The sequence below is a fragment of the Tribolium madens genome, unplaced genomic scaffold (assembly GCF_015345945.1).
Source record: "Tribolium madens isolate multiple individuals breed KSU strain unplaced genomic scaffold, Tmad_KSU_1.1 Scaffold_20;HRSCAF=117;Tcas5.2_LG4, whole genome shotgun sequence".
NCBI lineage: Eukaryota > Metazoa > Arthropoda > Insecta > Coleoptera > Tenebrionidae > Tribolium > Tribolium madens.
The window spans coordinates 5028043-5051583 of NW_025400985.1; the positions used below are offsets into that span (position 1 = coordinate 5028043).

At 34.8% G+C, this 23541-nt stretch overlaps 3 protein-coding genes across 4 annotated transcripts in view; all 3 read left to right on the plus strand.

Annotated features, from left to right (window-relative positions):
- The window catches only part of LOC123006017 (serine-rich adhesin for platelets-like), a 34867-nt gene extending 21829 nt beyond the window's left edge, over positions 1 to 13038 (plus strand). The window contains exons 3-4 of the mRNA XM_044400152.1: positions 9161 to 9876; positions 10291 to 13038. Of these exons, the coding sequence (XP_044256087.1) occupies positions 9161 to 9876; positions 10291 to 12926 (3352 nt within the window). The 3' untranslated portion in view covers positions 12927 to 13038. The remainder of the gene's footprint in view (positions 1 to 9160; positions 9877 to 10290) is intronic.
- LOC123006018 (interferon regulatory factor 2-binding protein 2-like) lies at positions 1787 to 9071 on the plus strand. Of its 2 annotated transcripts, none has more exons than XM_044400154.1 (4): positions 1787 to 2842; positions 6364 to 6627; positions 6685 to 6968; positions 7419 to 9071. In XM_044400154.1, the coding sequence occupies exons 1-4, from the start codon at positions 2023 to 2025 to the stop codon at positions 7542 to 7544; spliced, it is 1494 nt and encodes a 497-aa protein (XP_044256089.1). In that variant the 5' UTR covers positions 1787 to 2022; the 3' UTR covers positions 7545 to 9071. The 2 variants fall into 2 exon arrangements, with proteins under 2 accessions (XP_044256089.1, XP_044256088.1); XM_044400153.1 differs by having other exon boundaries at positions 1797 to 2842; positions 6676 to 6968.
- A 2309-nt stretch (positions 13039 to 15347) lies between the features above and the next one.
- On the plus strand, positions 15348 to 23429 carry LOC123004748 (proton-coupled amino acid transporter-like protein pathetic). Its single transcript, XM_044398159.1, has 8 exons — positions 15348 to 15641; positions 15740 to 15895; positions 15947 to 16054; positions 16103 to 16253; positions 19120 to 19241; positions 22261 to 22345; positions 22391 to 22854; positions 22908 to 23429. The coding sequence occupies exons 2-8, from the start codon at positions 15834 to 15836 to the stop codon at positions 23317 to 23319; spliced, it is 1404 nt and encodes a 467-aa protein (XP_044254094.1). The 5' UTR covers positions 15348 to 15641; positions 15740 to 15833; the 3' UTR covers positions 23320 to 23429.
- The last annotated feature ends 112 nt before the right edge of the window (positions 23430 to 23541 follow it).

A 23541-nucleotide genomic window follows, 5' to 3' on the forward strand; every position in this document is an offset into this window, starting at 1 on the left:
GAGTTTATAAATACCGAAATATCAGCGCCAAGTGCAAGCACAGGATGTGAATGGGGCTTTTAGGGTTTATTACACTAAGCAGGCCTTGGGGCAGGCTAAAATTAAACCTTGACTAGCTCCAGACGCGGGAAAATCGGCGCGATTTTCCGAAAGTCGAGGAAATAATTTCCGGTTCACTTTTCCCCATTGCGTCTTCTCGTTATAGAAGATGGGGTCATAACGCCTGCGTCGTTAAATAGCCGGGATGTAAGTTGGATAACGACCAGACAAAAATCGATCGGTCACTCTTTAGCGTTCACTGCACCCTATTTTTAATGCAAATAAGCCTATGCACCCTGCGCGACTTATGGAATTAACCATTTAAATTTAAATCAACTGTATGGTTGATTGATTACCGTCAAGAGACAAAAGCTTGTTCTCAGTGTTATTAGACTGATAAGTGCACTGTGTCGTATTCGTAAACAAACCATTTCTGGAGAATTTATCATAAATGCCAACGAAATGAATTAATTAGTCAAATTAAATTAATTATTTTTTCAAGTTTGTTGATTCATATTTGTGTAAACACTTGTATGAAATCATAAATTTGGAGACAGTCTGCTTGTTATTAATTAGGCAGTGAGTAAACTTCGAAAAATGTTAAATTTATTTGAGTGTGGTTTGGAGTAGCTGCTGATCTACGTAGTGTGTTGATTCAGGTCATCACCAAAACATTGATATGCAAGAACCCCGATGTTGTTTACTCATCCAACATATCAGTATTTTTTCATTATGATGTTACGTCAGAATGGAATAAACTACGAACTCAAAGATGACGTATCACGGTTAGCTCACGTGCCTTATGATCTTTACACTTCCGTTATCAAATGTTTGGATTTCTCTTTTAAATTCTATGATAGCATGTTTATGTTGTTTGGGTTTCCATAGAAGATACTATAAAACGTTTATTTAAAGCAAAGGGTGATGATTGGATGTTATTATATAACATGAATTACGTATCATGTAATGATCGAAGTAAATTATACATTGGCGAGGTTAACTGTATTTTTTTTGAATTTTTTGTATATTTATCAGTAGGCTAATTTTAGATGCGCAACTATTCCATACGAAGTGATAGACATAACTATTGATAACTCGCCGTTTTTTTTACATTATTTATGAAGTTCTGTCGTCCACACAAACATATTTTGTTGAATTCTGAGTATATTTACATTATCGCTGATCGAATATTCTATATTGATTGACTTCCTATGGTATTTGGGATTAACCTTAACAACATTTTGTAAATATAAGCATGTTAGGGTTGTAAAAAACAAAAAAAACAAGTTTTCCGATTTTTTAAATTATCAAGAATGTGGAAACCAAAGGTGTTGTTTTTGTAGGAACGAAGTATCGAATAGTAAATTCGTGACCTACGCTAATATCTAGAACGGGGTAAAAATGAAGAACGTTCGAAGGGAAGCACGAATTGTGCGTTTGCGTGTTGTCCTGTGAAAATCGCACGAAAGGTTAAGGAGTGCGTCATTTGCCTATTGGATGTAAGTTTTGTGATTGTTAAGGGTTGATAAGAAGTTCCTGTCCGTTTTTGAGTTGAGTTGAGTGTGGAATTCAGGTCAAGTCGACTGTTCGACCTCCCGTCGGAGACAGGTTGGTCGGCCAAGCGTGATTCTGTTATTTTTGTTAATTTACGTTGTAGTCGAATGAAGTGACTCTTGTAGGTTCTGTTCTTTAGGATAGGATTTATTCCAGCACTCGTTGTTGAATGCAGCGCGCGCAAAATGTGACGTAGACCTTATTGCTATTGGTGTTCTGTGCCTCGTGACGTCATCAAGCTAACGATTACCGAGCCAGTCGACTCTTTCCCCTGGCCCCGTTACCGCCGTCGTTGCGTTGATCGTTGAGTTCAGTTAGTTCTAGCGCAGCAGCGTTTGGATGTGCTCAGAGTGTATCCGCGACTATGTCGTAGTGTCCGTAGTGACAGTAGTTTGTTCCGCAAGAATCAGTGACGGAAATAATCGTTAGATGGTGAAGATGTCGGTCATGCAGATGCAGCAGGCGAAACGTCAGCATTGCTATTTGTGCGACCTGCCCAGGATGCCATGGGCCATGGTGCACGACTTCTCCGAACCGGTCTGTCGAGGATGTGTTAATTACGAGGGTGCCGATAGGATCGAGATCGTCCTGGAGACGGCACGACAGATGAAACGAGCTCACGGCTTCCAGGAGCAAAGATCGGCCTCGCATAAGAGCCACCGGACGGCAGCCTCCAGCCACGAGCACCAAAACGGAGAAGTGGTGGCGACGTCGAGCCGCCAGCAGGCCACCACGCACCATTCTGGAACGTACAGTTTACATCATCCGCGATCCGGGATGTTGGCGGATTACCAAGCCCAGCAGCAGCCTTTACCGCCTCGCGGAACGGCTATACCTAGACCCCAACAAATGGAGGCTACACAGGAGCCTGAGGCTCTGGTAGCGCGACCTACGGTCCGGTTACCCTCAGCGACGCATTTGGCTCATCACCAACTCCAGAGTCATCATCATTCCGCCAATGGAAGACCCGGAATGCAACAACAAGGCTTGAAACGGGGCTTGTCGACGGCTGATGACGACGACCATCATGGTTTGCATCACGCTAATGGGGATATCAATGGTGCTAAGAGGATGATGTCGGTAGAAGAACACAGTAACGCGGTTAGACCTCCGTTGACTAGAGGAGAATCGCTTCCAGCGGTTTCGTTGGCACAACCATTTGTCGTTTCGACCGAGAGGACCTTCAAGCAGGAGAAGCATCCTCTTAGGACGGCGTCGTTTGATACCGCCACCGCTTTCAAACCCAATGGTGAGGAAGCAATCTATTTGAGGTGGTTAACCGCTATCTCCTCCTTATTCCAAAACGCGTCCTATCATTTAAAGGAAATCTCGCGTGACGTCACGCCATTCTATACACGTAATGATGACGCTATACATCAACATAAATCGGCCGCTTTTCGAAAACAAAGCTGGAAGCGTTTGACATTCAAAACGTTGGGCTTAAAGGGGAACGTGTTTCATCCTCGATCCTGATTCTATTTCTTACATGCGTTGCCTACGTAATGTTTATTTTGGAAAGCAGCGCCGTAGCTGCATGTTGACACGTCCGCTCCGCAATAAAAATAAATCGAGCCCCTTTTTCGTCCAGTGATAACAAAGGTGAACGGCTTCGAATTTCGAAATTCCATTGTGCAAAAGTTTGGCGTCTGTGTGTGCACGCTTTCACTAGTCGCAGAGTCAACCTTGTGACGTAAAAAAGCAGTCAACGAGCCAAATGGATTACGGATCTTAGGTTGTAGTCGAGAGCTACACGCACAAGACCGGTTGTCGGTCTGTCTCGTACGACCGGTTCTTACCTGGCTACGTCACTACATCGGCTTTCACAAACGAGGCATTCCCAGAAGATAAGATGGTTTTAATGGATGTTTACCTGGCCTAGCTCCGGCTCACTTGGCCCCCTTTTCTCTGTTTACCGTTGCGTTTCTGACACCGATCGGATTTCTTTTTTTTTTACCCTCAGGTGGTACCGGTGGGAACGTTGACTAAGGCTCTAGCTTACCTACATGTTCCATTTTACACCTCAAAATTATCAGCCTTTCCTGTTTGTGTTTCATAATTTGATTTCCTAGTATTACGGGATACGGTCGCTCCAATTTCCCTCAATTCGTGTTGTAATACACCCGCGACATGGAAATTAATAAAATCCATCAGTTTCTCACAATAGAGTTCATTACTGATGCCTACCACACACGACGAGACCTGTTCGATAAATAATAATTGCTGCAAGAACGGCCGTATGGTATAAACCAGTCCTAGCGTTTTGTATGACCTTGGTTAGTTTCCCACGGATCAACCCTCGACTTGCATCTGTCGATTGCAGAAAAAAGAATCGAAACCCGTCTTTCGACCTGGTTTTACAAACCGCATCAAATAATTATCAATTGGGATAAGGACGTGAATCATTCCTTTGTGTTTTTGATAATTAAACTGTGAAAGCATGTTAAAGGCGAGCGACATTTCAAATTCAAATTGTTTTCATTAGGGGGTGACCTAACCGATTTCTATTTAATGTCAAATCAATTGCTTTAATCAGGTCGGACATAAAAACGTGGGGCTTTTAATTGCTCATTGTTCTTAATAAATAAACTTTGTTATCTCAAATTGGCGTAACAATTGGTGTTTTGTTCATTTTGTCGTAAATTTTATATTTTTTATTACTCTTTGTGCTTCCCACAAGAAAATTTTTTGCGTTTTTGAGTTTCTAAACTCGAAATTATAAGATCGGAAAAGACAGGTATGCATGTCGATATTTAGAATACGATGCATTGCAACACACCTGTTCGCATGTTCATAGTAAATAAGACTGGTTTTAAATAATATACATCGTCACGTGATGCGCTATAATCTTGTTATGTAAATGTAACAGCGCATAGATATTACACGTCCCATCTGTCCCAGGTATATGCGGGTCTATCGACAATAATTAGGTTAAATAGTCCGTTGTCCTTGTGAAAGAAATTCTCTGTTCCTTCACGGACAGATGGTCGCGTTTCCTTCCTGGCCATCTGTCCGTTAAGGAAATAGATAATAGTATCTTGAAGGAACGGTATCAAACACCTGTACCGTCTGCACATAGGGGACCAGGGGACCTCCTCTCCCTTTGGGTCAAAGGAAACCAGATATCATCAATTTTTTTCTCGATCATCTGGCCAACCGGTCTTTTGTTCGATAATCGCACCTGTAAACTGATGGTGTTTTAATTAAACACGAAACACGTCTCGCAGGTGCCGCATAAGCGACGCTTTTCTTTGTTTACATGTTTCGGGAGTTATGAAAAAACATCTTCTTGACGCGTATTTACCATCAATCTGGAAAGCTAATAGGAGTCTGAGGTAAATGTCAACCAACTTTTTACGTAACGCCGATAATAAAGGTCGCACCATTGTCATTCCAGTACCACCGTTTCGTATCAATTAATTTTAAATGTCGGAACAAATCGTCGAGGAATTCCGATCACGAAACGGTTCGGCAACACCGGATCCGGGATTATGGCGGTCGCCGCGGCAACGTCGACGTGTTTCACTCACGTGACCTCGTTTCGTGTGTCTCGTGACGTAAATCGTGACAATTTTAGCGTTCGGAAATATTCGTCGGTGTTCGTTATAGTCCGTCGACTGAGAATGTGACCACCACAAGTTTTTTTTTCAAGCGTTACGTATTTTTAACAGCAGGCAACGGAAATGGCGTCACGCGCGATGTTGCCACGTTCGCTGCGTTTCACGTGCATCCCCGGTTTTTGTTTATCAAATTGAGGAATTTATCTGAGCGTTCCGGAAATTTGTTGTTTGGTAGGAATTTTTTCATGGCCGAATTTGGTGTTTATTTCTTTCTCGGTGAATGTTTATCGTGAAATTTTTAGTGATAGTTAGTCGATTGTTGTTCTAGTGCTTTTCCTGTTTTCGAGGTTCTATTTTTACATTCGCATTTACAAATAATGTAAATTGTTTTGAATAGTGCGCTTTAGGTAAAATTGTCGTCGATGACTCACTTGATGTTTCTTGAATAATAATTGCCTGGAGAAGGTCGATTCAATCGTTAAAAGAATTGTTGTCCTTTGCATAGTGTGAATATTCATTATTCATCAACTATAGTACATTTTACACCTACTTTTGTTTTAAGGAAAAAATTGACTTCTAATAGAGAATTCATTACATCTTCGATGAAATAAAGTTAATGATGTTGATGTTGTCGATGTTAATTTATCAACTTTGGTGTACTTTCCTTATTTAATGACATTTTACGAAAAAAGTAGAAGTTACTTTATTTGTGCTCTTCTTGTTTGTATTAAGTACATAGTTGTTTTTTTTATTCGTTTAATCATTCAAATAATTCATTATACATTAGAGGATTACTCATTCGTATTTTTGACGGTTTTGTTTGCCCAAAAAACAATGATAAATTAATCACAAAATTTACATTCTTTAAAAAATTCCTGATGGTTTATTTATAGTTTTATTTTGTAACTAATAATCTACTTTTATGTGTTATCTTCAACACTTTCTAAATATTAAATTTATATTTATTCGGGGTTAACGTCCCTTACATTTTGAAGATAAACGTTAGAAACTCCACTGTGTAGTGTTTATTCTTTTTTTTTCAAGGATAAAGGGTCTAGGTCAAACAATGTCCTCTGGAGCAAAATTAAGATACATTAAGACAACTCGTGGGAAATTACACAATCACGCCATAAACCAATTTCCGCTTAAAACAATACATATTATGTCATCTCATCTTAAATAACACAATTAACGATGTTTTATTATTTTTTAGCTCCCGTTTCAGTGGCGAATGCTAATGGTTCCAGTTCGGGGTCTCCCTTAAATAACCGCACAGGTTCTCCCCCCGATCCTAACGCCGGTACCACCCAACAAACTCAACAATCGGGTGGTACGGGACAAAGTCCCATGGCGGCCCTTATGTCAGTGGCCGATAATTTGCCACCGGGGAGTCCCCGATCGGCCGGAGGGAGTCCCCCGAGTAGTGCAGCTCCACGATCGGCGTCGAGAGGTTCGCAACATTCGCCAAATTCGACAGGTAGTTATTTGAATCCCTCGAGAGGTGTTTTAAATTTATGAATTTAAGATCTTGTAGGTTCGTCGAGTGGTAGACGATCGTCGGGGTCTCGTCACGTGTCTTCGACTACGGTGACCTCGACGGAAGCTGGGGGTGTTATGGGACCTAATGCCGAGTCTATGACCGGAAGTGGCGATAATGTTGCGCCCACAGCACCTGCGACTACGGCCACTTTGAAGTGTACTCTTTGTCAGGAGAGATTGGAGGATACGCATTTTGTTCAGTGTCCTTCTGTACCTCATCACAAATTCTGTTTCCCTTGCAGTAGAGAAAGTATCAAGAGACAGGGGGCCGGTTCTGAGGTAATAACACTAACAACAAAATAATGATTCAAAGAAAGAGAAAGTAAAACAAAAAATAAAATTAGAAAACTAATAAAAATACGAAACAATTTTCAGCGTTTTATAAAAGCGTAATTTTGTTCAAAGTAGGTGTTTGCTGGAAAGCTGAGTAAATTTTGCTTAGGTTTTGTTTACACCATACACCGTCTATTGTCTGGAATACGTTTGTCTCTTGTGTCATCAAAATTTGATAACGAGTTTATTAACCGTCTAAACGAATAAAGAAGGTCAAGTCGCGTTTGCAGAGTGTAAATATCATATAATGCGAAAGTATGTTTGTAATTAGGATTTATAATTGCTTTGTTTTTTCATTGTTTTGTGATATAATCATTTCGCGAATCGGCAATAAAGTATGTAAATAAATAGCAAAAAGCAGCTGTTGCCATGCTAGAAACTTTGTTTTCGTTGCAGGTGTACTGCCCTAGTGGTGAAAAGTGTCCATTAGCGAACTCAAACGTGCCGTGGGCATTTATGCAAGGAGAAATAGCGACGATACTCGGCGAGGAGTACAAAGTGAAGAAAGAGCGGGAAACTTAATATTGGATGTGCTAAGTACGAAGTACGAGGCTCTCTTTAACTCGACAATAGTCGAGATGTCTCTTTTTAAACAATGAAAGAGATGATTTGTTGAAAAGTTGCTGGCGAAAGTTTGGAGATGGTGGATTTAGTAAAAAATACGGTTTGTCGGTAAAATGGTTGATTGTTAAATGGAAGCGAAGAAGGCTGTGTCGAATATATTAGTTTTTATCTTGGACGAATCGTCCAACTGTCCGTCTTATGATTGTATATCCACCGAATTAAAAAATAAAAAACAAAAAAATGGCTAACGTCGCCGAAAATGTACATATAAAGAGTCGGGTAGTGGAAAGAATTTGTTTTTGTTTATTTGTTTACAAATCAATTTTTGCCTAAACTTTTTCTGATTATTTCTGTCTCAGCTTTTGTGTATTGGACGTTTTACTTTGTAAATACTGTATATAAAACTCGTGCTAAAATTTGCAAAAAAAAGTGTACAAAACATATAATTTAAGTGAATTAGTTTAGTGTTGAAAAAAAAATAAATTTAATACGCACAACTAGCTAGTACTGATTTCTACCTTTTGTAACTACTTGTCTAGTTGTTAGTGTGAAATTTATTTACTTGAAGTATGATTACGTTTTATTTTCTCGTTTAAAACTACTCATACTCTAAAAGGCCTCTTATTGAAAAAAGCTGTAAATATTGTATATTCATCAGCTATTTAACGACATAAAAATCGACCAGATTTTAAAAATGCCGTTTATTATTAGTTTAGAAACTTCGTTTATTAATGGTACATTTGGGCCATGGCTTTTTTAATTTATGGAAAGTAACCTAGTCAAAATGTGAAGTGTCTCGCACTTCATTTATAGGAACTCAAAACTCGCTGGTATATTGTAAGAACGATAATTAAAGAAAATCCTTGATTAAAATAACATTTAACTTGTATATTTATACCATGTTTAATGTTCAAGGTCTCCTCACATTTGTTTGCTTGTTTAGTAAGAATAGAACAGTTCAATTTTTTTAATTTCTCATCAATTGATTTTAAGTCGGTTTATTCTTCCTAAACAAAGCTTCAAACGAAACGACCACATTGAATTATTGTATAGACCTTGTAAATAAAATACTTGTATTACCCTAAAACGACATTGTTAACCCCATTCATTGACAGAAGTAACCACTCCACTTTGGATTTTTCGTAAACGGTACGCAAAATTTTACAGCAGGTCGAGGGTCTTTTCAACGAATTTTAATACTGTTGTAATTTTTTGTGTGACGTTTCAACCCTTGGAAATATTGTGAGTTTCACGTCCATCAGAAGTGAGGGATTACATTTTTTACTTCTTTGGCCCTAAAAATAGAGGACTTGTAACATTGAGAGTTTTGAAATTTGTGATAAATGCACAGATATTTGTATTGACAATGTCAATCTTGTACATTTCGTAGTTGTTAATTTGTATAACAACTGACATCTAATTTGGTTGGAAAGCTTGTATAATCTTTGCTGTTAGTGGATGTCAAATAAAATGAGATAATCAATGTCTATGTCTTTTTTATTTACACTTCCTCCACAAACCAATAAAGAATTTTTAGTATCAGGTGATTTATTTCGAACCTTCTTTGTCTTCAGGTCTAAACCGTGTGAGACGTTATGGCGCTCAAAAGCGTCGTTTGCGTCCTCCACCGATTTGGATTCGGGTCAAGGAGCACCAGACATAAATTTCGAAGAGAAGCTCCAAGAAGCGAATGTTTTGATTGACAAAGTTAGAAATGCATTGAGAGATATTGGCAAGGGTATACATAAGGTTCCGGAACAAAAAAAGGTCCAAAGTCTACGTGACGCAAAATTAAGTGGAAGAGAACTGATATATGTGGTTCCAAAACCTAGCGAAGATAAAAAAAAAGTTACGAAAGAAATTAAAAAAATCGAACAGAAGAAACAAGAACCTGCAGTGCCTGAGAGCGTTGTAAGAAAACTTGTAGAAGAGGCTAAAATGAAAGCAATTGAAGAGGAGAGGAAAAAAATTATAGAAGAAAAGAAAAAAAGAATTGCACCAGAACCGAAGAAAAATGACAGTCTTGTTGTTGTCAAAAAGCCAGCTGAGGTTAAAAAGGGGGAAGTTAGGAAACCAGAATTGATGAGAAAAGAGGAGCCTGCAAGTCCTAGACAGGTGTTCATACCTAGGCCAACACTTGTTACAGATCATTATGAAAATTTAAGTGTTCAAACAGATGTCTCACAAAGCATGGAAATTTTGCAATCGAAACTAAATGCCATTACGGAAATATCAGAAACTGATTTGACGTCGAAAACCGAGGCGAGGAAAACTGAACCGAAATTTCCAGGTTTGTATTAGAATAATCAACGAAAAGTTATACTTAACTCAGACAAAGAAAGGTCGGTCTTTTAATCAATTGTTTTAAGCGTTACGCAAGGACAAATGTTTGATTAACGAAATGTTTATTGTATTTCTGCTCTTGAAAACATTTATTTTTAAAATAATAACTTTACTCATTTTTAATTCAATTAAGTATTTAATCTTTTTTTTTAGTAATTTGATTCCAATGTTAATTTAAATGATGATAATTTGAGAAAAAATATAACATATCTCACCAGTTTATTTTTATGTTATCTTTAGGTATTTTAACAAGCATGTCAATGATCAAGATTAGGAGTGAGGGCCACTTTTAAAATTTTCTGTAGTTTTCTTTTTTTGTCATTATCATTCATTATTATTCGGATTTTTCTCTTTTTAATAGTTTCAACAACTGAAAGAGCTAGTAGCCCAATAAACCTCAAACAACCGAAAAAACACCTCGACTCTGATGTATCAGCAGAATCGGCTGCCGGGAGTTCAACCAGCGATGTGGGCCGTTTCTTAAGTATCGTATTAGAAAGACAATCTCAAAATAGCAGCCTTGCCGTTGAGAAAACTCCCACAACTTCCAAGTCTAAATCTCCAATGCGAAACACCTCATCTGAAAAAACATCGAAGTTATCAATTCATGTAATGCCTCCTGTGGACATTCCTAAAAGTTTAGTTATGCAGAGGGTTCTCAGTTTGAGTATAAAACCAACAGGAAGTGTTACTAATCACATTGCTAAAAAAGGACGGAATGTCGGATATGAAGAAGTTAAAGTTCATTTATGTCCTGCTGATTGTAGACTTCCGGATGGAAGTTGTAAACTTGCGCATGCTACTACTAGAGATGATACACAGGAAGATTTAGTTTCTTGTAGTCAGTTTTGTAAAAATGCGCCTAGTACTACTAAAGAAGAATTAGCTTCTTGTAGTCATCCTTTACAGGGGATTTATGAACCCAATTTATATCGAAGACAAGCGCCAAGTGGGCATATTTTATCAAAAGAGTCTGACATTATTAACCCAACTGCAAGTATTTTATCTAAAAGTCGAAGGCCTTCGGGGTTAACAGAAGATGCATTAATTTTGTTCAGATCGTTTCAAATTTTAGACGAAGCACCGAAAGATTCACAACTTTCGTTATCAACCATAACTCGTAAAAGGGCCAGAAGTATTTCAGAGACTGATAGAAAGTATGATAGACCAGAACGAATACCTGTTTCAGCAAAATGTTGTTCATCTCGTGAGGTTGTTAAACCGGATAAAGAACTTCCACATCATTATATACATGAGAGATCCCCATGGGATTTTGGTTTTTATCAGACAAAATCCACACAATGTAGTAGAACTTCATTACCTAAAGATATGTCTCAAAAACCGAGCGATTCGGACGATATGCCAAAATCTAGTTCTTTTGAATTCTCCCCACGATCGCCCACTTCGCAACGAAGCAGTTTGGAAGAAGAACCAGAAGAACATGAGGGAATAAGAACTCCTTCAGAAGAATCAGTCGCTTTACCTAAGAGAGCGATTCGATCGACTATTGATCTGTCAGAAAGGAATGGTGTTAGGAAAAGTCAAGAATCTGCATCTGCATCTGTGTCTGCATCGGTGCATCCTTTGGAACCTCCAGTTAAAGACCAACAAGACGGGCCTGCCTATAACATGAGTGATATTTTAAATTTATTGAATGAACAACAGGCCCAAGATGTTACTAGTATCAGCCAGTCAATAGCAAGTCCAGCTGAACAAGAACCTCATAAACGTAAGAGATCTTCAAGTTCTAGAGAAATCAAGAATTCTGATAGCAGCAGTAGCAGTAGTACGAGTGGGGAACAGAAGAAAGACAAAAAGAAAGACACCAAAAGGAATTCTGCTAGTAGTAGTAGCAGTAGCAGTAGTTATTCTAATGCTGGTTCACCACCTCGGATCAGTCCTATGAATTTAATAACATCACCAAGTGGATTAATACGTTCTCGTGAAGCGTCAACAACTCGCAGTAAGGAGAGTTCAGTTCACACCGTTAAAAGTATTAATGAAGCAAAAGTAAGTGTCCTAGTTTCAAAACCTGAAATCGATGATAAAAAATTAAGTGATAAGTTACCAACCCTTGAAACTGACAGTTTCAAAGATACGAAATCGCAAAGTTCCAGTGGAAAAACGGGGAGAAAAACCGATAAAAACATCCAAGTTTCTTTATCACCTGAAGAATCTTCATCTTCGAGTAGTGAAGAAGAACCAAAAGAAGATTCAAGTACTGTGGCTTGCTTCATAAGAGGATTAACCGGAACATCGGAAGAACAATTAAATAAACTCAAAAGTACTGCGAGTTTCCCAAAATCAGACCCCAGTACTTGGTCTGCAGTTAAACTACCCACAATGAAAGAAGAACTAAATAAAGAAATAAGCGATCTATCTTTGCTTGAAGAGACAAAAGAAAAAGTGGTGGGATCAACCGAGTACACCGATAGTCCAGAAAATCCGGGGAATCCATCCACAGTGTCAACTCTGTCTGAAGTAACGAAAATGAAACGTCTGCAACATTTCCAAAAGATGGCACAAGATGCCTTGCATTTGGAGAAGAAATCAAATGAGAAAGACGTTTTTATGAGTCTAGTTCAACCAAAAGGCGAAGCTGGGGAAGGAATGGATCGCACTTTGCGAACTGGGAGAAATTTGCCGTTTTACCGACGAGTTTTAGGTCGAATTCTTGAACCGTCAAGAAAGATGCAAACCTCACAAAGTGATCCTACGGCAAATCCTCTTGATGAATCTATTTCTGAAGGGGAAATTAAGTGTAGGAGTGCGAGTATAGGGGAAATAAGGCCGGTGAGGTATGCTCTTGACAGGAAAAAGCTCAGTAAAGGGGTGATGAGATATACAAGGAAATATGATGATCTTGGGGATAAGCCGTGGAGAATAGCGAGGCAAAGAACGCAGTATAATCAGTGGGTTTCGTATTATTTGCAAAAGCATCATAATGTGTCGTTTAATGATAGTACTTCTACGTCGCTTGTTAGTAGTAAGAAGTAAATTTGAAGTATTGTTAAATTTGGTTGTGCAAGAATTGTACAAATATACTTTTTCACTATTTTGCTGTTTTGATTTAACAATCGAAGAAAAAAATAAAATACCTTTCATTTGATTTGTTTGTAGTCTAATGACTTTTTATACCTATCTTCTTTTCTACACATAGTTATTACTTAAAAAAAGACTCTCCAGAGCTAGAGTAGAGACATTTTGTACTGAAATAATTACAACTTATGAGTCATTATCTTCCTTATTAATTTTAATCACCTTAAGAAAATCATGTTTCATTAATTTAAAATGTACATTTGAAAAAAGGCAAATACTTGTGCAATATTTTATTTTAATACCTATTAAAGTGATCAACTGATCAAACATAAAATATGTAGGTGTACTTCTGGAAATACCCACTGTAGGTTTTATTAGCATATAAAGCATATAAAAAAGTGTTTTTTATTGTAGACATCTTAAGTGTTTACTACTTTTAATAATGCTGTGTAAGAAACAATCTTTTTATAAGTACATAACTTCTTAAAAATTTATAAAAGTAGCAATATGAAAAAATTTGACTAAAGATTATTTGTCAATATACAGTATGTTTCCGGTTTGAGTTTACAAGAGTCAAAAATCAAGAGAAAAATTCACTTTTTTTCACTGAATTAGAATAATGAAGTTTTAAGTACAAATTTGCTTGTTTCGGATGAAGCAAAAAATGTTTTTCCTTTGCAGTTTTGGCGTAAAATCAAAGATATTTTTTTTTTCCCAATCCGGAGACATACTGTATTCATTTTAGTAGACTTTCTACATTTTACAAAAAAGAATTAGAAAAATTTACATGCCTATGTACCTATTTAGGTACTTCCCCATTGTTGGCCAATACCGGAAATGCATAATAACTCGGCATTATTGAACCAAAGTTCAAATTAAAAGTTAATCAATTTGATTACAATGCTGTGAAACATGTATTTATGACAAAATCATATAGCCATATTTGGCACGACATGAAAATTTTGAGTCCTCCAAGTATCACTTCCGTCTTCGTTCATGTAATAACAATCAATTTATTGTTTTATTATCGACTTTATTGTGGAAATGAGGCAAACAATGACACGTTTTCAGCAATTGCAACAAAAAATGAGCATTAAATATGTGGAAATTGATGGTTTTTTAAGTCTTCTTTAAAAGAAACCGTTATAGAAGAAAAGTGGATAAAAGGTTATTGGGCAGATAAAAAGCATATAAAATTAGAAAAATCTACATAATATCTAGTGGTTCTAATTTAAAATACAAATATTCATTTACGAGTAGGTATATTGTACCTACATATATTTTGTTTATAAAGAAGGTAATAAATTCCATACTTAGACAGAAATTAAAATAACTTTGTCTAAATAAACATTTTTATTAACTAAATTTTAACGACACTCCTGTTTTATTATTTATTTATTTATTGCTTAAATTACCTATGACTTAGTTGTGCTTGGGAGATATCTAAACTTTTTATCAATATATGTTACCCTTGCATACACGGCGATTCCGGCAATTGCAATGAGATCTGCTTTGAATTTTAATAGAAGAACTGCTTTAGGAATTCGAAGGTCAATGGCAAAAGTTTATAAAAGATTACAGTTAATTGTTGGCTAATGAATGCAAATGGTCAATTTTTACCAACTTAACTTATCAGAAGTCCAAACAGTAAGTAAAAATGTATTTCTGACGCAAGGATCAGCGACTCGTGAAAAATGTCATTGTGGGGACCTTCGAGATCAAACAAGTTTATTTCTATTCCAAGAAACGATCAGTAAATTTTTAGCTGTTTTTCGATGGTCGCGAAAATGTGATTTTAAATATTTGCTAATCAGGTGGAGATTATTTTGTTTTTCTTTGCAGTTCTCACACTTTATGTAAGTTTTACACAATGAAATTGGTATTATTATGAGTAATTAATGTTGGAATTTACTGGCTATTAGACTTATCAAGAAGTAAAATCAGTATAAAAACATTCAGAAAGGTAGCAACTGTTATTCGAATTTATATACTGCAAATGAAAAAATTTAGTTCCTAATGAATTATTTAAAGTTTATTTTTCATTCAATAATTGAATGAGTGGCAGTTTGAATCAAAATGTGTATCGAAAGTTCACACTTGGAGTAATCTATAAATTGATAAGAAAATTGCTACACATGTCATGAATGTTCGAAGAGGAATTTTTTAATTAAATCCTGTGCAAAAAGCGTATTGAAAGAGGAAATTAAGCTCATATTGAAATCTGCTGAAAGCATAGATTATCGATAATTAGCTATCATTTAATTGCCTTGGCATAACTTTAGCAACAGGATTCAGTATAAATTATGATACTGACATCAACGCATTGTATTTACATTAATTATGTGATGTCATATATGAATATTGTCGTCATATGTGAGTCTTTTCGACGTCAAGAAAGAAAGACTCGTGAAAATCTTTGGATGCTGATTAGTGGTTAATTCTAAACACAACAAGATTTCTGTTGATATAAAATAAGGCAAGGACATTGGTCCGTTCGGTATAGACAGCGTGTAGACTCCACTAATATATATATACCATCACAGGTGCTATAATTTACTTAGTATAGTCGCGTACTGCTGTTGGATATATACATCATGTGTAGTACGCACAACCGTGTTAGTGGGTAAATTAATAATTACTACTACTCTGATTGGTTAATTGTATCTTACTCAGGTGAGTTTCACAAATTTTTTTCTCTTCGGCAAAGATCTGGGTTAATGACGTTTCATAATCGTGTAATTACAGAAAACAATTTCAAATTGTATTTTCAGTGACCAAAACTAGAAATTGATAGATGTCGACGCGGTTTTCCCCAAATTTTCGCAGCTTTCACTTGATTGCTAAATCGGATTTTTAGCAGAAACCATGACAGACAACAAAAAAGAAAAGTTTCCGTCGACATTCACTGTCGACAATTTCAGCTCGACGTGAGTATTTCTTCAATTTATTCCCTCCAAAAGTGTTTTTTTTTTAATTAGAACCAAACTTGCCGATCATGTGTACAAAATTCCAGTTGGTAGTGTTGACACACTTGCTGAAAAAGAATACAGTCCTTATGAACACAGAAATGTGGAACATCCCAACACGTAAGACGAATTTGTGGTTTTTGGGTTTGGTGTGATTCTTCTTTCCAGGTTTTCCGGAGCGTTGATGCACCTTTTGAAGAGTTCTTTAGGAACGGGGATTTTAGCCATACCGAGTGCTGTGGCTGCTGCTGGAATTGTTATCGGTGTTGTAGGAACTATCTTAACTGGAATTTTGTGTACCCACACAATTCACTTATTGGTAAGTAGATTTCCAATTGATAAAAAGTGTAAAGTCAATAACCCATCGAACATTAATATTGGTCAATTGACATGTTCGGCAAATTTCCAACCATCAAGGCCTCTGAGATGTTATGTAGGTGTTGTTGCAAAATCGTGTGATTATTTACAGGAGAATTAATTTATTGTTGATAAGGTCAAGATTTGTTTGTCATAGAGGAAAATCGAAGAACAAATTTGCGAAAGTGAGAGTAACTCTAGGGTTTGTTGATGCATTAATGTTCTTTGTCCGTTGCATAAGAGACCGCACCTTAAATTCATAAATTTTTATTGCCAGGGATAATGTTTATAACAATTTTCTGACTTTCTTTCTGATCTTGACTTAGTTTTGTCATAGAGATGTGAAATGTTTGTTTGTTTCTTGGATATTAAAGTTTTAATTGAGGAAACAACACGAAGAACATTAGAGCTAATGTCGACATTTCGTGATGGTTGTTGCGTAATTTTATATTTCAGAAATTTACAAAATTGAAATTTTTTCTAAAAAAAAAATACAGGTATTTGTGTTTCACAATTAAAATCGTTAATCAAGTACATGTTTATAGAGCAAAACAATTTTGTTAAATTGAGAAATTAACTTTGCGGTTAATTTTTTACGTATTTACTCGTGGGTTATGAGATGAATCATAAATTTTATTTAATTAATGGCTAAATAGTGGCTAATCTAAGTCATTATTTTTCAATCTAACACGGTCATTTTGTACACAATTATTATTTGTAGATTTCTAATGAGATTTTAAAAATTATGTGGTTTTTCAAATTTTCACTTTTATAGAATTACTTTCAAATTTGCTATTTAAAGTCTAGGTCGTCAACAAATTATTTAATGAAATGTATGTACATATTTAGTTAATACGTATTTCAAATTTTTGTGGTGATAGTGTTGACGCTCTTGGGCTTTTCCAATTTCCACAATACATTTTCTGTGATAAACTACGTTTTGTTGGTTTTTCTTTGCTTTATAGTAACGTTTTGTTGTTTTTAACCTATTTGTAAAAGTATCAATTGATTGTGTCGTTAGAAAGGGTTTTAGTAAAAAATTAATAAACCATAAATTGAGTTTTATTACCACTCAACTCATTACTTCTTTAAGGTTTTTAATTTAAAAGTTACAAAAGGTATTTGATAAACAAAAAATCACTTCTTAATTATACCATACTTAAATTTTATTAAAAACAAGTATTTCGATTTTATTTTTGGAGTTGTTTTTTCATATTAAAAATAAAAATTTGTTAAAAATAAGACGTAAAAGGCACCGCAAGTTTAATAATTGACACATATTCAAATATTAAATTCAAGGTTTAATATAACTGGTCTTGTCATAGTCCAATATTGAAAAAACTTATTTATACATTTATATGAGAGTACATATTTTATTTTATACAGGGTATACAGGGGAACCAAGCGTTTTTTTTTATCATTTGCCTCCAGAAAATAATAATTAATATAAATTACAGTAAAATAAAAAATGTGATCTTATTTTGAGAGCGAAATTTTGTTTTAATTTTGAATTATCCGATTTTTTTTTGAAAAATTGCAATTTTTGTAAAAATATTTTTTCAAAAAATTAAATATAAATTAGATATACACCTACATTCAAAAAAACGTGAAATGAAATTTTTCCAAATGTAAATTTGGTTGTGGTTGTCAATTGTCAACTTGACAATACAAAACAAAAATGTTTCTATCAATGTCGTTAAATTTTCAATTTCAATTTTCAATTCAATTTATTTAGCCACGTATGTATGTACAATATGTTGTACAATATATTGTACAATATATTGTACATACATTGTATGTATTGTATTAATACATCTTGGTATGTCAAGAAACAGTATTAAAATTAAAGTTTAAAACATTAAAATACATTAAAAAAAACATCAGACTTGATTTTTTTTAATACCAACTTGTGTAATGCCTCATTTAAGTGAAGTAGAGAAAGCCAGAATCGTCGCTCACCTGGAAAATGGTTGGAAAATTATGAATTTAGCGGCAGAATTTAGAGTGCCATCAAAATATTTTAATCTATTTCACACCATGAAAAATTGAAAAAAACCTCTAAATTTTTTTGTCATTTTCCGTTTTTTTTTTTAATGTAGCTGTAGTTGTAATTCTTAGATCATAACCTTCATAACAAAAATGACCTTATAGTGGGTTGTCATTTAAAAAAATAAAATTTTTTGTAGAACTCAAACCGAAAAGAAAATTTCGAAAAATTTTATATTTGATACTTTATCACTCATTAATTAGTTTTTCTAAAAAGTAAATAGCTTAACCAAAAAAGGTTTGGTTCCATAATTTTTATTCACCTGGTATAGTCTTAACAACAAAAAATAGCAGATTGTGTAAGATTTGATGCATATTATTTAAAGTTAATTTCTAGTACCTGGAAGACAATAACATGATGTTTGTGAATTTTCAGAAACATCTGCCAAATTGGTGTTAATAAAATTCAAATTATTTAGAAATTTTCTGCTCTGTGAGGCAGCAAAAATGATCAAAACAAAATTGTTTTTTATGTGTTTACCTTGGAGTAAGGTAAATGTATTTTATATTTATATACGTGGTACTTGTTTAAGAGTCAACGACATTTCTTTTAATCAGTAAGGAATTCCTACGTAAAAATTCCTTTTTATAATTTTTTGCCAAGCATTCTGACCCTAATTTTCAAAATGGTGGTCATAAAAGGGGCTTAATTTGAGCCAATAAGTTGATTGACGTGGTCTGATGGGTGTAATATCGCGACTGTCGATGGTCAATAATTGGACATTGCCAAAACTTGTTTGAAAGCTGTTGTCTCGGCAAGTTACAAGAATCGTTTATTTCAGATATTCGCATCGCAAGAAATATGCAAGAAGGCCAAAGTCCCCATGCTGGGTTTTGCCGAAACGGCCCATGCCGTGTTCAAATACGGCCCCAAGCAAGTCCAACCCTTGGCAAACTTCGCCAGGTAAGGATGTTTCGACGAGATGAATCAGAATTACGCAATTTATGCAAAAAATAGTACCGCTTCGTGCGCTCAGTTTTGTTATTTGGGGTCATGGTTGTTGATGGTTTGCCTTCACGCTATGAGTGAGGAATAACAGAGTAGCAATTTCGCAATGGTTGGTCACACGGATTTCAGCGGAGCACCTGCCCGGAGCCTTTTTTGTGGGGCTATTAAAAATCAGGCTTGAAAATTTTCCGTTTGCTCTTGTTGCAAAGCCTGACCTGATGTGCAATTTTCGAACGCCTCAAGCGAGCTCTTCGTGCACCGGAGAAAACCAAAAAGAAAATTAAGTTACTACGCAGTAGACTGCGTGTCTTCAATGTGGGATTTCTTTCGTAATAGGAAAGGAATTCGATTTACTTTTACCGTGGCTTTCTGACATAGCTTTCGCTATTTTTTTTAACAAACTTTATGCAACTCATTCGAATCTAACGGGCGGAGAAACTGGTTCCGTGCAAAATTCCCTCTCCTAAAGGCTCGATTATTTCGGTACCGATATTAAATTAAAAGCATGTTCCTTCGAAAAACCGCAACCATAAAATTACAATTCTTAAATTTAAAGTAACTCACTCGACTACTTAAGGTTATTTACACAAACACGGGAAAAATGTTTTTCCGATGAATCCTATCATATTTATATTTCTGAAGTGAAAGGTTTTCCGAGTTTCCGCATCGTGCAACAGTAAATTACACGTCTTCCGCCTCAACACTTTATTATCTGCTTAATTGATGGCCATATTAATACGGAGAATTATTACTGAAAAATTAAATATTCGAGCGCGAAAGGATACAGAAATAAACTTATTATTTTCTGGACAAACTAATTTGTTAGTAACAAAGTGCCTTAACAGTTTTCTTTATTTAAATAGCAATATGCATTGATAGTTTTTGGAAAAAGGTATTTCATTTTATAATTAAAACTGTTCTATCAAAATTGTCGGCTTTTCTAATCTGAAACGTTTTTTATTTAAAATTTAATTACAAATTACTTGCTTTTATTCATTCTTAGTATTCTGTCTTTTTTCTTTGTTTTTCTACCTGGTTGTTTATACGATAACATATGTATTTTGGTTTCAGACTTCAGTTACAGCGTTGATAAAATTATTATTTTTATAAACTTTAAGTTAGCTTATTTCACAAATTAAAAAAAACAATAATACGCTATAAGACAATAGAGAATTTTACAGTTTATGCAAATATTTTAATAGGTGATAGTAGAGATCAAAAGATGTCAAAAGAAGTCAACTTATCCTTATTCGAATGTTTATAGTTTTTGAGATATAAAGGGTTTTATTTGTAGAATAAATTTAAATTAAGGTCGCAGCTTTAAACTTCACCAACTCAAATTGTAAACAAAATACAAATTTGATCTCTGAGGTTAGCTCTTGAAAATCTATTACATTGTTTAAAAAAAATGAGTTAAAATTAGCCAAAAAAGACACAGAAATATAAAATAATCTTAATCTTTGTTACCCCAAATGGTACCTACTACTAGCAATGTAAACTTTGAGATAAAGTACTCAAGTGCAAAATTTGTTGATATTGCATTTTTTCTCAATTTTTTCGACGCCAAAGTGGAGGTTATATCCTCTATGTGTGAACTTCTAGCTTTTACCTCACTATACATTCTAGGAATTTTTTACTGAAAATTTAAGAATTTTTAAAATGGTATTGAAGTTGTTTTTAATTTGATTTTTTATTTATTATTTTTTTCTTTACATTTATACAGAATGCCCCAGAACTCGCGTCCCAGAGAAAAATGCCATGTAGGATAAGATACCAGGAAGATGAAAAAAAATTCTATCTATAAAAATTTCGAAGATATGAGAGTTTAAATTTTGCACTTTGACTCAATTTATTTCATTAGGTAATCGATATTCCAAAAAATAAAATTTTCTCCCAATTTCAAATTGTTTTATTATTGGGTACCGGTTTCGGCCAGTTTGGCCTTCATCAGCCCTACGTTATCATGTGAGAATATTTCACATTAAAATAATTTAAAAGCTTAAAAACATTAAACATCAAATTACATACAAGACATTTAACAACTCCGTTCAAAAAAAATATTTTTGGAATATCAATTACCTAATGAAATAACCTCAGTTTGAGGTAACTACATGATCTACATATTTATTTCTGTTGGAAAAATAATTTTTCAAATTTTTTTGCTACAGGCTATTAGAAGAGAAAACCAGGAAACTGTATTCTAAATTGTAATTCTGTTTAATGTTATTTGTGGTTTTTATTGGCAAAATTTTTGTACCTTTACTAGAATATTATAAAAAAAACATATACAAGATCGTCATTATCATTAAATAGATATAAAAAATGTCAAATGTCAAAAAATAATGGTCAAAATTTTTTGACAAATAGGGATTTTTAAACTTTTTAAACATTTTTTCCATGTTCCTGGTATCTTATCTTACTTGAAATATTTCTCTGAGGCGCGAGTTCTGACATACTGTTATAAATCAATAATGTTATAAATCAAATAAATAAAAATTGCGTTTTTTTTTTCGAAATCTTAAACAGCATTAGATGTTTCAAACAACTTCTGTAGATGTTTGTCGCCTTCAACCCATACTTACATGACCTTCGTCTTTACAAATCCGAACAATGTTAATTTTTACCTCAGTTATTGACATGATTATTGAAGGTGCGGTAAATGAGTTCACATGGAAGGAATTTTAATATATCACTACTATGTGGAGGATAATGAGCGTGATTACCATACAAATTATTTAACCATTGATGAATGAGTAGTTCCGTGAACGTCCTCACTAAAATATATTTGGAATGATTTATAAACTTGTTGTGTTATTGAATTGTGTCATCATATACGTAATTAATAATTTATCTGAAGTTCCTCAACTAAAAATTTCTCAACACGTTATTCCTCACGCAATCCACAAAATACACTTCCTGAATAACAATAACATGCACCAAAATTTCCAAGACCTGATTTTATGACTTTTTCTAGGATTTTTGTTGACGTAGCCCTCCTTTTGACTTATTATGCAGGAAATGCCGTTTACATAGTATTTATTTGTGGAAGTGTACAAGATGTAAGTTAAATCTATAAAGTTTCCAATTTATAACAATTCTTGTAGCTTGTAAATTATCACTATGCGTCTGTCTCTGATTGGCCGATCCAGTATTACATGCTTATGCTTTTAATTCCTTTGACATTATGTTGCCAAGTCCGGCAATTGAAACACCTGGTACCATTTTCTATAGTCGCAAATGTTACAATGGTTACAGCTTTTTTGATCACACTGTATTACATGTTCACTGGAATCAGTGATGTCAAAATGGAAGACCGAAAACTGTTTAAAGATGCCTCCTTAATCCCACTTTTCTTCAGTACTGTGTTATTTGCAATGGAGGGAATTGGTACAATGCTACCAATCGAAAATTCAATGATTAAACCGCAATTTATCGGATGTCCGGGAGTTCTAAATATTGCGATGAGTTTTGTTGTAACTCTTTACACAATTATTGGTTTGTTTGGCTATATTAGATTCGGTGACACGGTCAAAGCGAATGTCATTGAGGAATTACCAAACCACGACATGTAAGTTTTTTCTGTTTTAATTGAATTTTATTTAAAAAAATGTTTACCCACAGTGCGGCCCAAGTGGCCAAAATGTGCATAGCCATCGCAGTTTTCTTCACTTTTATGTTACAATTCTACGTCCCATGTGACATAACATGGAGGAAACTTGCCCCGAAAATTCCGGAGAGATACCACAATATTTCCCAAATTGTGATGAGGACATTATTGGTGTTCTTAGTAACTGGAATCGCAGCAGCTGTTCCAAAATTGGACGCTATAATCGGCCTAGTGGGATCAGTGTTTTTCTCCACTCTTGGACTTTTCATCCCTGTCGTCATTGACATTATTTTGAATTTGGGTGAAAACGGCGATTTTGGGTTCATGAAGTGGCGATTATGGAAGAACATTTTTGTCATAATCATATCGTGGTTTGCACTGTTTTCAGGAAGTTACTACGCTATCAAAGGATTACTCAATGATTGAAGTGACCAAAAATTGTGATCGTATACTTATAGCTTTAAAAAATAGGTTAAAAAAAAATTAATGGAGCCGAATTATTTATTTTGTGATTTTTTATTAAAAAATTAAATATTTATTGTTTTTTTTTTTAATTTACTAAGGGCAATCTTGTGAATGTGAAAAAAATAAAGGAGTTCCGTTCAAACATTTTGTTTATTTGTTTTGTTAGTAAGCAAGTACTTAATT

Excerpts from the sequence above, each read along its gene's own strand:
- LOC123006018 (XM_044400153.1), top strand. The coding sequence starts at position 2,023 with ATGGTGAAGATGTCGGTCATGCAGATGCAGCAGGCGAAACGTCAGCAT. Across the intron at positions 2,843-6,363 it reads CACCGCTTTCAAACCCAATG|CTCCCGTTTCAGTGGCGAAT; the intron begins GTGAGGAAGCAA and ends ATTATTTTTTAG. Across the intron at positions 6,969-7,418 it reads GACAGGGGGCCGGTTCTGAG|GTGTACTGCCCTAGTGGTGA; the intron begins GTAATAACACTA and ends TTTTCGTTGCAG.
- LOC123004748 (XM_044398159.1), top strand. The coding sequence starts at position 15,834 with ATGACAGACAACAAAAAAGAAAAGTTTCCGTCGACATTCACTGTCGAC. Across the intron at positions 16,055-16,102 it reads AATGTGGAACATCCCAACAC|GTTTTCCGGAGCGTTGATGC; the intron begins GTAAGACGAATT and ends TCTTCTTTCCAG. Across the intron at positions 19,242-22,260 it reads CCCTTGGCAAACTTCGCCAG|GATTTTTGTTGACGTAGCCC; the intron begins GTAAGGATGTTT and ends GACTTTTTCTAG.